A 12439-nucleotide genomic window follows, 5' to 3' on the forward strand; every position below is an offset into this window, starting at 1 on the left:
CCAATATTACCGCTATATAAGATTATTAAATACCACCCCACGATGACTACATAATACCATGGTATAGTAACTGGATAATGCCGTAATACCGATCTTTTAAGGGATTGTCCACCCCTGAATAATATTCAGCAAGCCATGCAGGTTGCTGAATCCCAGTAGTAGGATTCGGCTCTGCTTGCCGATCCAGCCGGTATGTGAGCAGAGCCGAACCCCAATGGTGTGTGTTCCTCAGACACCGCTAGGATACAGACAGCTGCATTGTTTGCCTCAACTTCACTCACAGATGTACAATCCTTTTAATAAATATGAATGTACCAATATCGATATTTGCATCAATATTGCCATTAATAAAGAAATAATAGCGCCAGACAACAACCAGCATATACTATAGTGCTAATACTGATCATTAATCACTGTACTAGGGCTGATATCACCATCATACAGTGACCATATAATGGTAATAGTTCAGTGCTCTGTACAGATAAATCCAGTGGTGCGCGCTGATCATAGTTATTCACTTTCCCTTTTGTTTTCCATTCGGCCCAGACCACCATGACCACTTCTCCACTTCTTCCATCCATAACTCGGCCCAGCAGAATGTACATTGGCTTCCTGCTTTTCCCAGCTGCTATAACCAGTGCCCTACACAGTAATAATGCCATTCTAGGACCTGCACAGTAATTGTACCCTCCTTTTGTGCCCCACACAATCATAATGTTATTAATTTGGGGATTGATTTATTTTACGTCATTTAGAAGTCCCTCCGGTTTATTCCGGCCTCAGAGCCGTCTTTGCTTTTAATTTTTCCTCTTCACTATTTTTTTCATGTTCTCATTGTATCAGAGATTGTTTGTTTTTTTTTCTATCACAGATTTCATTGTTATCATCACCATTTTGGTGTCTTTATGATCTCTTTTTATTCCATTTTTTGGGAGGCAAAGTACTCTCCAAAAAACAGCAATTCTGATGGTTTCCTTTTTATTTATTTTGGCGTTCACTGTATGGGGTGAATATTATGATATTTCATTAGTTTGGCCAATTACGAACGATAGCAAATAAATGGTATTTGTCCCTCTAGGGTACGTGAACCAGGGGTCACCTGATCGATTGTAATATTGCAGTGGATTATAAAACACCCGACCTCCTGTGGCTCGGCGTCATAGGTGGCGGACGCAGTAGCCTTCACTAGACCCCTCTCCTGTGCACCTCGGAGGTGTCTCTATGGCTGCCTCCTTGTACCAGTCCATCCTCTCCCACGGTCTCCCATCACTATCTCTTACCCAGCTTTGCGAACAGTTCTTTTAGCTCCTCGTCGTACAGAGAGTCTGTGATGTCCGTGAGATTGACTCGTCCTCTGTTCTGGGTATGATACAGGATCCCAAAGTCACACCTCGACACGTTCCCCGAAAACTCTGGTAACCCGTTGTTGGAGATGTAATAAGGCCGGACGCTCTTTACAAAGGACTCAGATTCCAGCATTCTCTTCAGCCAATCATATTCACTCTCCGCTGACCTCGAAAAAATCCCAACTTTTACCTTGTGAAAATAAGAACGTAAAAACCATTGTAACTGTATAGAAAGTCAATCACTGACTGTATAGAAAGTCAATCACTGACTGCATAGAAAGAAACCCAGTGATTTCTTCTTATTGTCATGGGATCATTGAGTCTCTGGAAAAACGCTTGCCTAAGGCAAAAATGAAGTAACTAGGGTGTAATAGAAAAACAGACAAAGAAAAAAAACCCAGAATAAAATGTAACTTTTAAAAGATATTTTAAAAGGCCGACTAATTGGTCACAGAATGGACAAACACCATAAAAATGTCGGTGCAACAAAGGGTAATGATCAGGGGTACGATGAAATAATGTCATTCAGGCTGGCCCTAGATGTCCCTAAATAAACTAGGACCCTACCTGACAGCGGACGCTTATCACCCTAGCGAGACGGTTTGGTGTCCCCGCTCCACGTCGGCTGTCCCTTGATTGCCCTATTAGGCCCTCGCACCAGACATACATTAACTAAATATTACTTGGCAAAATTTTTTATCCTATGCAGTGGTACTGCCCAGGTCACGGCCAGATATCTATACACATGTAATGGGGTGCTAAACATAGTTCAAACTCAATCAAGAGATAAAAACAGAAATAATCAATGATCTCAGAAAAGCAAATAAACACCTTTTATGATCTGTCATCGGATTATGTGCATTCGCGCCCCACTATACATGTCTGTGTTAGTGGGACCTTATTGTAGGGAGTAACGCCAGTTTGGGGATTAATTCCTTACCCCACAATGGTAGTTACGTTGTTTGAACGCATTTACGCTCCAGGTTAGGTGGCTAGCTGCGCATTGGTTCGCGCGGGTTGGGGGCATGACCGGAAGTTACGTGACCGGACGTCTCGTTACTGGAACGCAGCTGCGCTCCACCAGGACGCAGCGGTGACACATCAAGTGTCTCATTGGGCACAAGGGTATCACTGCTCTCCTCGGATATGACCTCTAGACTCCTGATTCTAATTGGTGGGTGGATTTTTGGCGCGTGATCACGGCTATATGAATGGGGATGTCTGCTACAATGTTGAATCAGCCATTTGCTCTGATGGTCCATGGCAGATACACTGATACTGCCGATGCTCCTATTATGGTGTTTCTCCTAATCTGTCCCCTGATGAACCCTGAACTAGGAGAAGGTGAAACGCGTTGGCATAGCTGCTGGCATCTATTGTGCCATGATTTTGGGACCTTTTCCTATGCATTGGTGCAACCTACAGGATTCTGCCTGAATTGATCTACCCGGTCCTTTTTTGAAAGCAATCTACTACCTAGCTCAGATAAGTTCATTTTTCTCTTATAGTACATATTGCAGTGTTTATTTGCTTTTCTGAGATCATTGATTATTTCTCTGTTTTTATCTCTTGATTGAGTTTGAACTATATCTAGCACCCATCATATGTGTATAGATATCTGGCCGTGACCTGGGCAGTACCACTGCATAGGATAAAGAATTTTGCCAAGTAATTTTTAGTTAATGTATGTCTGGTGCGAGGGCCTAATAGGGCAATCAAGGGACAGCTGACGTGGAGCGATGACACCAAACGTCTCGCTAGGGTGATAAACGTCCGCTGTCAGGTAGGGTCCTAGTTCATTTAGGGACATCTAGGGCCAGCCTGAATGACATTATTTCATCGTACCCCTGATCATTACCCTTTGTTGCACCGACATTTTTATGGTGTTTGTCCATTCTGTGACCAATTAGTCGGTCTTTTAAAATATCTATTAAAAGTTACATTTTACTCTGGGGTTTTTTCTTTGTCTGTTGATCATTGAGTCTCTTCCTTAAAGGTGTGAAAAATGTCATGGTAGATTTTCTAAATGGGCTAAAGTCAGGAGTGGACACCACAAGGATCTGTACTGGGAGCAGTGGAGACACCAAGGATTTGTGCTGGGAGCAGAGAAGACCAGAATGATCTGTACTGGGAGCAGAGGAGACCACAGGGATCTGTACTGGAAGCAGATGAGACCACAAGGATCTGTACTGGGAGCAGAGGAGACCACAGGGATCTGTACTGGGAGCAGAGGAGACCACAGGGATCTGTACTGGAAGCAGATGAGACCACAAGGATCTGAACTGGGAATAGATGAGACCACAAGGATCTGAACTGGGAACAGATGAGACCATAAGGATCTGTGCTGGGAGCAGAAAAGACCAGAATGATCTCTACTGGGAGCAGAGGAGACCAGAATGATCTCTACTGGGAGCAGAGGAGACCATAAGGATCTCTACTGGGAGTAGAAGAGACCAGAATAATCTGTACTGGGAACAGAGGAGACCACAGGGATATTTACTGGGAACAGATGAGACCACAAGGATCTGTACTGGGAGCAGAAGAGACCATAAGGATCTCTACTGGGTGCAGAGGAGACCATAAGGATCTCTACAGGGTGCAGAGGAGACCAGAAGGATCTCTACTGGGAGCAGAGGAGATCAGAAGGATCTCTACTGGGAGCAGAGGAGATCAGAAGGATCTCTACTGGGAGCAGAGGAGACCAGAAGGATCTCTACTGGGAGCAGAGGAGACCATAAGGATCTCTACTGGGAGCAGAGGAGACCATAAGGATCTCTACTGGGAGCAGAGGAGACCATAAGGATCTCTACTGGGAGCAGAGGAAACCATAAGGATCTCTACTGGGAGCAGAGGAGACCATAAGGATCTGTACTGGGAGTAGATGAGACCACAAGGATCTGTACTGGGAGTAGGGGAGACCACAAGGATCTGAACTGGCAGCAGATGAGACCACAAGGATCTGTACTGGGAGCAGATGAGACCACAAGGATCTGTACTCGGAGCAGGGGAGACCAGAATGATCTGTTCTGGGAGCAGATGAGACCATAGGGATCTGTACTGGGAGCAGATGAGACCACAAGGATCTGTACTGGCAGCAGATGAGACCACAAGGATCTGTACTGGGAGTAGAGGAGACTACAAGGATCTGTACTGGGAGCAGAGGAGACCTCAGGGATCTGTACTGGGAGCAGATGAGACCACAAGGATCTGTACTGGCAGCAGATGAGACCACAAGGATCTGTACTGGGAGTAGAGGAGACTACAAGGATCTGTACTGGGAGCAGAGGAGACCACAGGGATCTGTACTGGGAGTAGAGGAGACTACAAGGATATGTACTGGGAGCAGAGGAGACCACAAGGATCTGTACTGGGAGCAGAGGAGACCACAAGGATCTGTACTGGGAGCAGAGGAGAGCACAGGGATCTGTACTGGGAGCAGATGAGACCACAGGGATCTGTACTGGGAGCAGAGGAGACCACAAGGATCTGTACTGGGAGCGGAGGAGACCACAAGGATCTGTACTGGGAGCGTAGGAGACCACAAGGATCTGTACTGGGAGCAGAGGAGACCACAAGGATCTGTACTGGGAGCGTAGGAGACCACAAGGATCTGTACTGGGAGCAGAGGAGACCACAGGGATCTGTACTGGGAGCAGAGGAGACCACAGGGATCTGTACTGGGAGTAGAGGAGACTACAAGGATCTCTATGGGATTTAGTTCTGGCTCTACATTCTTAAAATTATATAGACTAGCAGGAGAAGGTTTGAGTTATGGTGGTAGAAGACAGGAGAGTGACCATAGGGGGTGCAGAGGGACACTTACACCTGGACCCCGATACCTGAAGCCCCTTAAGAAGACACTCTTATTACAGATGGTAGGATGGGGCCCTTGTATAGATTTTACTCCGGGGCCCGGATTTAGATTGTGCTTCTATGGGAGGAAAATAATGAACTTCTCCACTTACCGGCCTGGGAGGTTTCCCTGAAAAATAGAACAAAAGAAGATTTCAGTAACTTTAATATTGAGCTGGAGAGAAAGTAAGAAAAGACGATTACTTTTCATTGTTCTTCGCATCTGACACATTTTTTCTTCAAATGAAGAACTTTTTCCGTGACTAAATTCACCTACAAGAAATAGAAACAAGAAGATAAAAGAAAAAGTGAGGAACGAACATACAGGATGGAGGTTGAGTGATCTGGTACTGGGGGAATGTGGACAAGACATGGACAATATACAGACAGGACATGAGACATAACATAGATGTGACAAAACAGCTTCTTATCTTAAACAGCCAGACATCTAGAATTGTTAAGCCAATAGAAATACACTATTGTGTTTGTGTTGACTTTAGAACTTGTATGTGTTTCTTTGGTGGATCAAGAAGAACAGACCAATATTTGTATAACCCTGAATGTTGTCTTCTCTTGGTTCTGAAACAATGATGTTTGTTACTATGCTAATTGCATATTGTACTAAATCGAGCTAGATGTTTATTTACAAGAGCCCCCTGCTATACCAACTATGTAAATTGATTAAAGGCTCAAACAATGAGATCTAAGCCATGTGGAATAATACTCTCCCTAACCCTTGCCCTGTGGATGTGTATTTGAAACAACAAAAGTAAACTATTTAAGGAACATATGTCTCTGTAGCAGGCAGAATTGAAAGAGACTTTACAGGGAGAATCAAGGATCAGACTCACTCAGACCATCAGCTTGGTAGCATGGCTTTATCCAAAAAGACAGATATGGATTCTACATGATTCCAGCCTAAGGGTGTATGGCCCTGACTGGAAAAATACGGATCTGCTCCATTGACCATCAGAGAGGCCATGGATACATTTGGGGAGACCAGGTTGGGATGATGAAGTCGCCTGGCCCCATGGATATGTTGTTTGGGGTTACCAGGTGGGACCCTCCAGTCTCCTGGAACTCATGGAGACATTCGGAGAAGCCAGATTGGGACCAGCTAGTCATTTGGCCCCATTGAAACTCTCGGAGAGGCCAGGTTGGGACCCTCAGGTCTCCTGGCCTTGTACCTCGATGAACTGTCTGCTTCCTAAGCTTGCCGCTACCTACTCTCTATGGGGGCCCGCCAAAAGTGGGGGCCACTGGTTGAGGTAATTGGCCCTGGAAGTCCCAAAGTCGCAGCTGTTCTATCCCAGGTGGGCTGAGAAGGAAGGGTGAGACTGTGTAATGTTGCACCATCTTGGGTATTTGCTGGGACTGTTCTATGTGTTTATTGTCCATTTGGTGGTTCAATAAAGTATTGCCGCACTGTTTTACCCCTACCCTGTGTTGTCTGAGTAGTGTTACGCCCACGGAAGACCCCATGTCTTCACAACGGACAACATATCAGTTGACGCCTGCTGTATGTCAATGTCTCCTGTGGTCAGCAATGTAAATAGTGGTCAGCCCTGCCGTACAGGATGTGTCTTTGTGATTATGTAGGAATATAAGTGATATAATTGCGTGTATGTTCGTGTATCTAGACATTTTTTGCTACAATTAGTACCAGTCAAAAGTCCTGACACCTCTGCTGCTGTTATGGTTTTTCTTTTTCTTATCGGAGAGTGCACATCGTAGATTCAGACTGAAAGCGGCAAAACTGAGAAGGAAACAAGAAGTAAAGAAACATATGGGACACAAACCAGAATGTGTTTCCACTCACATTCCTCCTGTCTCCCCTCTACTCTGATGACCGCTTTACACCCCTCTTCTTCTCAGCTTCATCAGGTCGTCACCTTGAATAATTTCCAACAGTCTTGAAGAATTCCCAGAAGTGCTGAGCTCTTGTTGTTGCTTTGCCTTGACTCTGTGTTGAACTCACCCCAAACCATTGGTTTGAGACTGGTCATCTGATGCAGCCTCCATCCCTCTCCTTCTTGGTCACATCGCCCCTACATTGCCTGGAGGTGTTTTGGGTCATTGTCCTGTTATAACACATACAATGGTCCCACTAGGTGCAAACCAGATTGGATGTTAGTCGTTGCGGAATGCTCTGGTGGCCATGCTGGGTAATGTGCTTTGTATTTGGAATAAATCACCAGAACGTCCACCATCAACGCACCCACCACACCATTCCTTCTCCCTTCCATGCTTCACGCACCCCCCATCCCACCATCACATCGCCTCTCCGTGTTTCTCAGAGGGCTCTAGAAATGTAGAAACCATCCACTCACATTTCCTGCATCTTACATAGACATGGAGGTGGCTACCAAAAATCTCTCATTTCGACTACTCAGAGCACAGAACAGATTTCCACTGATCTAATGTTCACTTCTTGTGTTGCTCGGTCCATACACGTCTCTTCTTGTTTGTGGTCCTCAGTAGTGGCCTCTTCTTGTTTGCAGTCCTTGATAGTACATTTTTTGCAACAATTCGACCATAAAGTTCTGCTTCTTGCAGCCTCCTCTGTACAGTTAATGTTGAGATGTGTCTGCTACTTGATGTCTGGGTGTCATTTCTGAGGGCTGTTTTCTGAGGTTCTGTCAATTTTCATTTTTTAAGGCCGATAACTCTGATGAACTTATCCTCTGCAGCAGAGATCATTCTTGGTCTTCCTTTCCTGGAGCAGTCCCTATGAGAGTCTGTTTCATCATAGCGATTAATGGTTTTCATAACTGCACTTAAGGATACCTTCAAGATTCTTGTAATTTTTTGGATTGACTGACACAGTATGTCATCACTCCTTGTTTCCAGTAAGGATGGACAGTGGCTTCTCTTAATTGACACCGCCTCTGCAAAACACACCTGATGATGGTCACAAACTATTCCTTAGGGGTGGTGAATACACAAATGAACTCTGGATGATGCAATCTGATCATTGTAGGCCATTCCAGGAGAAGCCTGATGAAGCTGCTGGAGAGAAAGTCTAGGGGATGTAACCTCATCAGAACAATGGAGGCTCAGGAGGAATCTGGGGTGTAACTCGTATTCTGTATGTTTCTTAAGTGTGTTTTTACTCCGTGTTTCCATATTTCTCCCTTTGTAGTTTTGCTGCCTTTAATCTGAATCTACAACGTGCCCATTCTGAAAAGAACAAGGAGAACCATTGCATGTACTGTATGTGTGTTTTCTATAATTATGTATCCGTGTATTTATGTCACAATCACTGTCATGTTGCAGACAAATCTTTGTTTTCTTTGTACATTTTGATCAGATCTTTTACATTTTCACGCTCTGTATGAAGCTTTTTCTCACCTTCCCTCCATTATCACTTACTTTGTGCTGACTGTGGTGGCTCCGGGGAATCCGTCCTCCTTTGTGAAGTCTTCTCCAATGGTGCAACTTGGTTTTCTGTGATAGGCAGGAGTGTGAATATTGGAGGTTCATAAGTGTCTCCCCCCAAATACTGACCACGACCTTATAACATGTGTCAGAGACGTGCCCCCCCCCACCTCCCCCGCATACAGTGCCAATCTGCCTCATAAGTGCTCTGTATTAATATTGCAGCCCTTCCCCAATAAACAGAGTCAGTTTCCTCCCCATGGTCAGTGCTGGGACATCTCATCCCACCTGAGCTTGTAGAGAATCTGTCCATTTAGTAAATCCTTGTATCCCTCATAATGTCACAATTCCAGGCATCTGGAGCGGACAGATCCTCCTCCATCATTGTAACCATGACAGGTTCTTCAACATTTTAATGATCACTGCTGTCGATTTCACCATCAAGTCCTGCTCATACAGCTGAGGTCTTGTCACAGTGTATCACTGAAGCTATACTGGGAGAGTTGCTCTTACCTGAACTGATACATTGTAACGTCCATCAGCTGTGTGAGGAGGAACTGTCCCATTCATGGACTACCAGCAGAGATCCTGAAATGCTGAGAAACTTGAGATAATAAGTCCTTTATAAAGGACTGTCCACTACAGGAGATGACGGTGGCGGGTTCCCAGCCGTGGTCAGTGGACCGGTGCAGGGGGATTTATCTGGGGTGTGCAGACCTTTCTACAGGGCGCTGTTCATTATTATTATTGGTTTCTTACCTGCCAGCGCCCGATTCTTCCTATAATAAAAGACAAATAGATTAGAATAAAGCACTGGACCCCCTTCATGCCTCACATGTGGCCCCCGTGTAGATTTATCACTAGTGTCACAGGTGGAGGAATTAACGGGTGGATGAAAATAGCGGGAATTTTTGAAACTCGTCCTTATTACGTTATAAGGTTCTGGTGGAACCGGTGTGACCCCAGAGCCGCACCAGGAGCGGCACACGGCCAAATCTACAATGGGCCATGGACAATAGACTCAGCCACCCCGGATCCTAGAGGGAACATCCACATTGTTACACCAGGACACGAGTCACATCATGGAGGACTAGAGACTGTTCAGACTTCTGGCGAGGAAGAGGAGAAGTTCCCCCTTTACTTCACCATAATCCAGGGTCGGACTGGCCTGGCGGGGTATCGGGGAAATCTCCGGTGGGCTCTTGCTGTGGACAAGATAGAGGGGAAAGAAAGAAAAAAAAAGCCTGTGGTTTTTAGGGGCCCTTTAAAAGCGCAGGCAGCGTATGTGCAGGGGCGCATGCAAACAGCATTCATAACCTGAACCGCCGCATCGCATATCCCGATGAACACTGACTAGTGTGCTTCTGACGTCTCCAACGTATGACCTCAGTATCATGCGCTGCCTGTGACAGGCGCATTCATGTTAGCCGCCGGCCTCTGCTAGGTTGGCAGCCATTTTAACATGGGTGCATTGGATGTGTAAGAGGAGGTCACCGTGCGGCATCGGGAGTGTAGGCATGTAAATGGAAACTTTTTTTTATTCTTCTTTGGATATGGCATGGGGCGGGAACAAGGACAAGGGACCTACGGGGGGAGCAAGGACAAGGGACCTATGGGGGAAGCCCGGACAAGGGACCTACAGGGGAAGCCAGAACAAGGGACCTATGGGGGAAGCCAGGACAGGGGACCTACGGGGGAAGCCAGGACATGGGACCTACGAGGGAAGCCAGGACATGGGACCTACGGGGGAAGCCAGGACATGGGACCTACGGGGGAAGCCAGAACATGGGACCTACGGGGGAAGCCAGGACATGGGACCTATGGGGGAAGCCAGGACATGGGACCTATTGGGGAAGCCAGGACAAGAGACCTATGGGGGAAGCCAGAACAAAGGACCTACAGGGGAAGCCAGGACAAGGGACCTACGGGGGAAGCCAGGACATGGGACCTACGGGGGAAGCCAGGACATGGGACCTACGGGGGAAGCCAGGACAAGAGACCTACGGGGGAAGCCAGGACAAGGGACCTAAGGGGGAAGCCAGGACAAGGGACCTAAGGGGGAAGCCAGGACATGAGACCTACGGGGGAAGCCAGAACAAAGGTCCTACGGGGGAAGACAGGACAAGGGACCTAAGGGGGAAGCCAGGACAAAGTACCTAAGGGGGAAGCCAGGACAAGGGACCTACTGGGGAAGCCAGGACAAGGGACCTTCGGGGGAAGCCAGGACAAGGGACCTTCGGGGGAAGCCAAGACAGGGGACCTACGGGGGAAGCCAAGACAGGGGACCTACGGGGGAAGCCAGGCTGCTGGACATGGGATGGGGAAAGCCCATGATGAGGTATATTATTAAATAAAAGGGGCCAAGGTGAGGGACTTCATTACTGTTTGGGGCCCAGAATGAAGAAAATACATTATTATTTTATGGTGGCTAGTGTGCGACATTATTGCTGCTGTAATATGACTTACTTTTTAGGAAACTGTTTTTGCATGGGGGAAGGTGGGGAGGGAGGTCCTGTTACTGTGCGGGGTGACACTATGTTGCCTTTTTTCTTCATCTGGTGTAGTGTAGAAGTCGTGGATAAAAAGGGGAAAGTGCTCTATAAACTATCAGCTATTGATAACTGTGTTATTTTCTGCAGAGACAAGGTCTGGATGGAAGAAGTGATAGCGGTCTGTGCCAGATAAAGAAGAAAAATGAAGATGAAGGACTTCATTTAGAGACGTCACTGGTCACTCACTGTATCACATGTACATGCACATTTTATACTACATACAGAGCTCCTGTGTATAATGTCACTAGTGATCCCTGTATTACCTGTACACTATATACAGAGCTCCTGTGTATAATGTCACTGGTGATCACTGTATTACCTGTACACTATACACTATATACAGAGCTCCTGTGTATAATGTCACTGGTGATCCCTGTATTTCCTGTACACTGACACTATATACAGAGCTCCTGTGTATAATGTCACTGGTGATCCCTGTATTACCTGTACACTATACACTATATACAAAGCTCCTGTGTATAAAGACACTGGTGATCACTGTATTACCTGTACACTATACACTATATACAGAGCTCCTGTGTGTAATGTCACTGGTGATCACTGTATTACCTGTATACTATACACTATATACAGAGCTCCTGTGTATAATGTCACTGATGATCCCTGTATACTATACACTATATACAGAGCTCCTGTGTACAATGTCATTGATAATCACTGAATTACCTATACACTATATACAGAGTTCTTGTGTATAATGTCATTGGTAGTAACAGTGTTGTTAGTTTTGTGGTTTGTATGCATGATTAGTATTGTAGTATACGGGCACTATGTGGTAATATCTGGTCTGATCATTGGTCATGGTCTGGCAGTATTTGCTCCTTTTATGTGGTATTATTTGGTGACTATGTGATGGTAATATGTGGTCTGGTCATGGTGTGGCAGTATTTGTCCCTTGTATGTGGTATTATTTGGTCACTATGTGGTTGTAATAGGTAGTCTGGTCATAGTGTAGCGGTATTTGTTCCTTGTATGTCATTTGTTCTGTCTGATAATAATTAGAAGATTATTTATTTCCATTAGTGATTAAATACTTGGAACAAGATGCACTTACAGGGGTTTTCCGGTGAAAACAAGTAATCACTAGTGATGAGCGAGCACTAACATGCTCGGGTGCTCGTTGCTCGAGTCGAGCACATTGGAATACTCGGGTGCTCGGTCCGAGTAATGAGCCCAATGTAAGTCTATGGGAAACTCGAACATTTTTCAGGCGTCTCAAACCGGCGGTCTGCAGAGGACATAAAAATTGCCAAAATCGATGGGAACAGTGCTGAAATTACATGGGAACGG

General features: G+C 45.8%; 1 protein-coding gene across 4 annotated transcripts in view; it reads right to left on the reverse strand.

Annotated features, from left to right (window-relative positions):
• The window catches only part of LOC141162636 (uncharacterized), a 38174-nt gene that overhangs the window by 2136 nt on the left and 23599 nt on the right, over window positions 1–12439 (reverse strand). For all 4 annotated transcript variants that reach the window (XM_073648926.1, XM_073648925.1, XM_073648928.1 and 1 more), the window contains exons 3-7: window positions 9336–9355; window positions 8571–8645; window positions 5403–5471; window positions 5312–5328; window positions 1281–1536 (exon numbers count right to left, since the gene is read on the reverse strand). In XM_073648926.1, coding sequence (XP_073505027.1) covers window positions 1281–1536; window positions 5312–5328; window positions 5403–5471; window positions 8571–8645; window positions 9336–9355 — 437 coding nt within the window. The remainder of the gene's footprint in view (window positions 1–1280; window positions 1537–5311; window positions 5329–5402; window positions 5472–8570; window positions 8646–9335; window positions 9356–12439) is intronic.

The sequence above is a fragment of the Phyllobates terribilis genome, unplaced genomic scaffold, assembly GCF_046119375.1.
Source record: "Phyllobates terribilis strain yellow unplaced genomic scaffold, ASM4611937v1 Scaffold_9__5_contigs__length_417890890, whole genome shotgun sequence".
NCBI lineage: Eukaryota > Metazoa > Chordata > Amphibia > Anura > Dendrobatidae > Phyllobates > Phyllobates terribilis.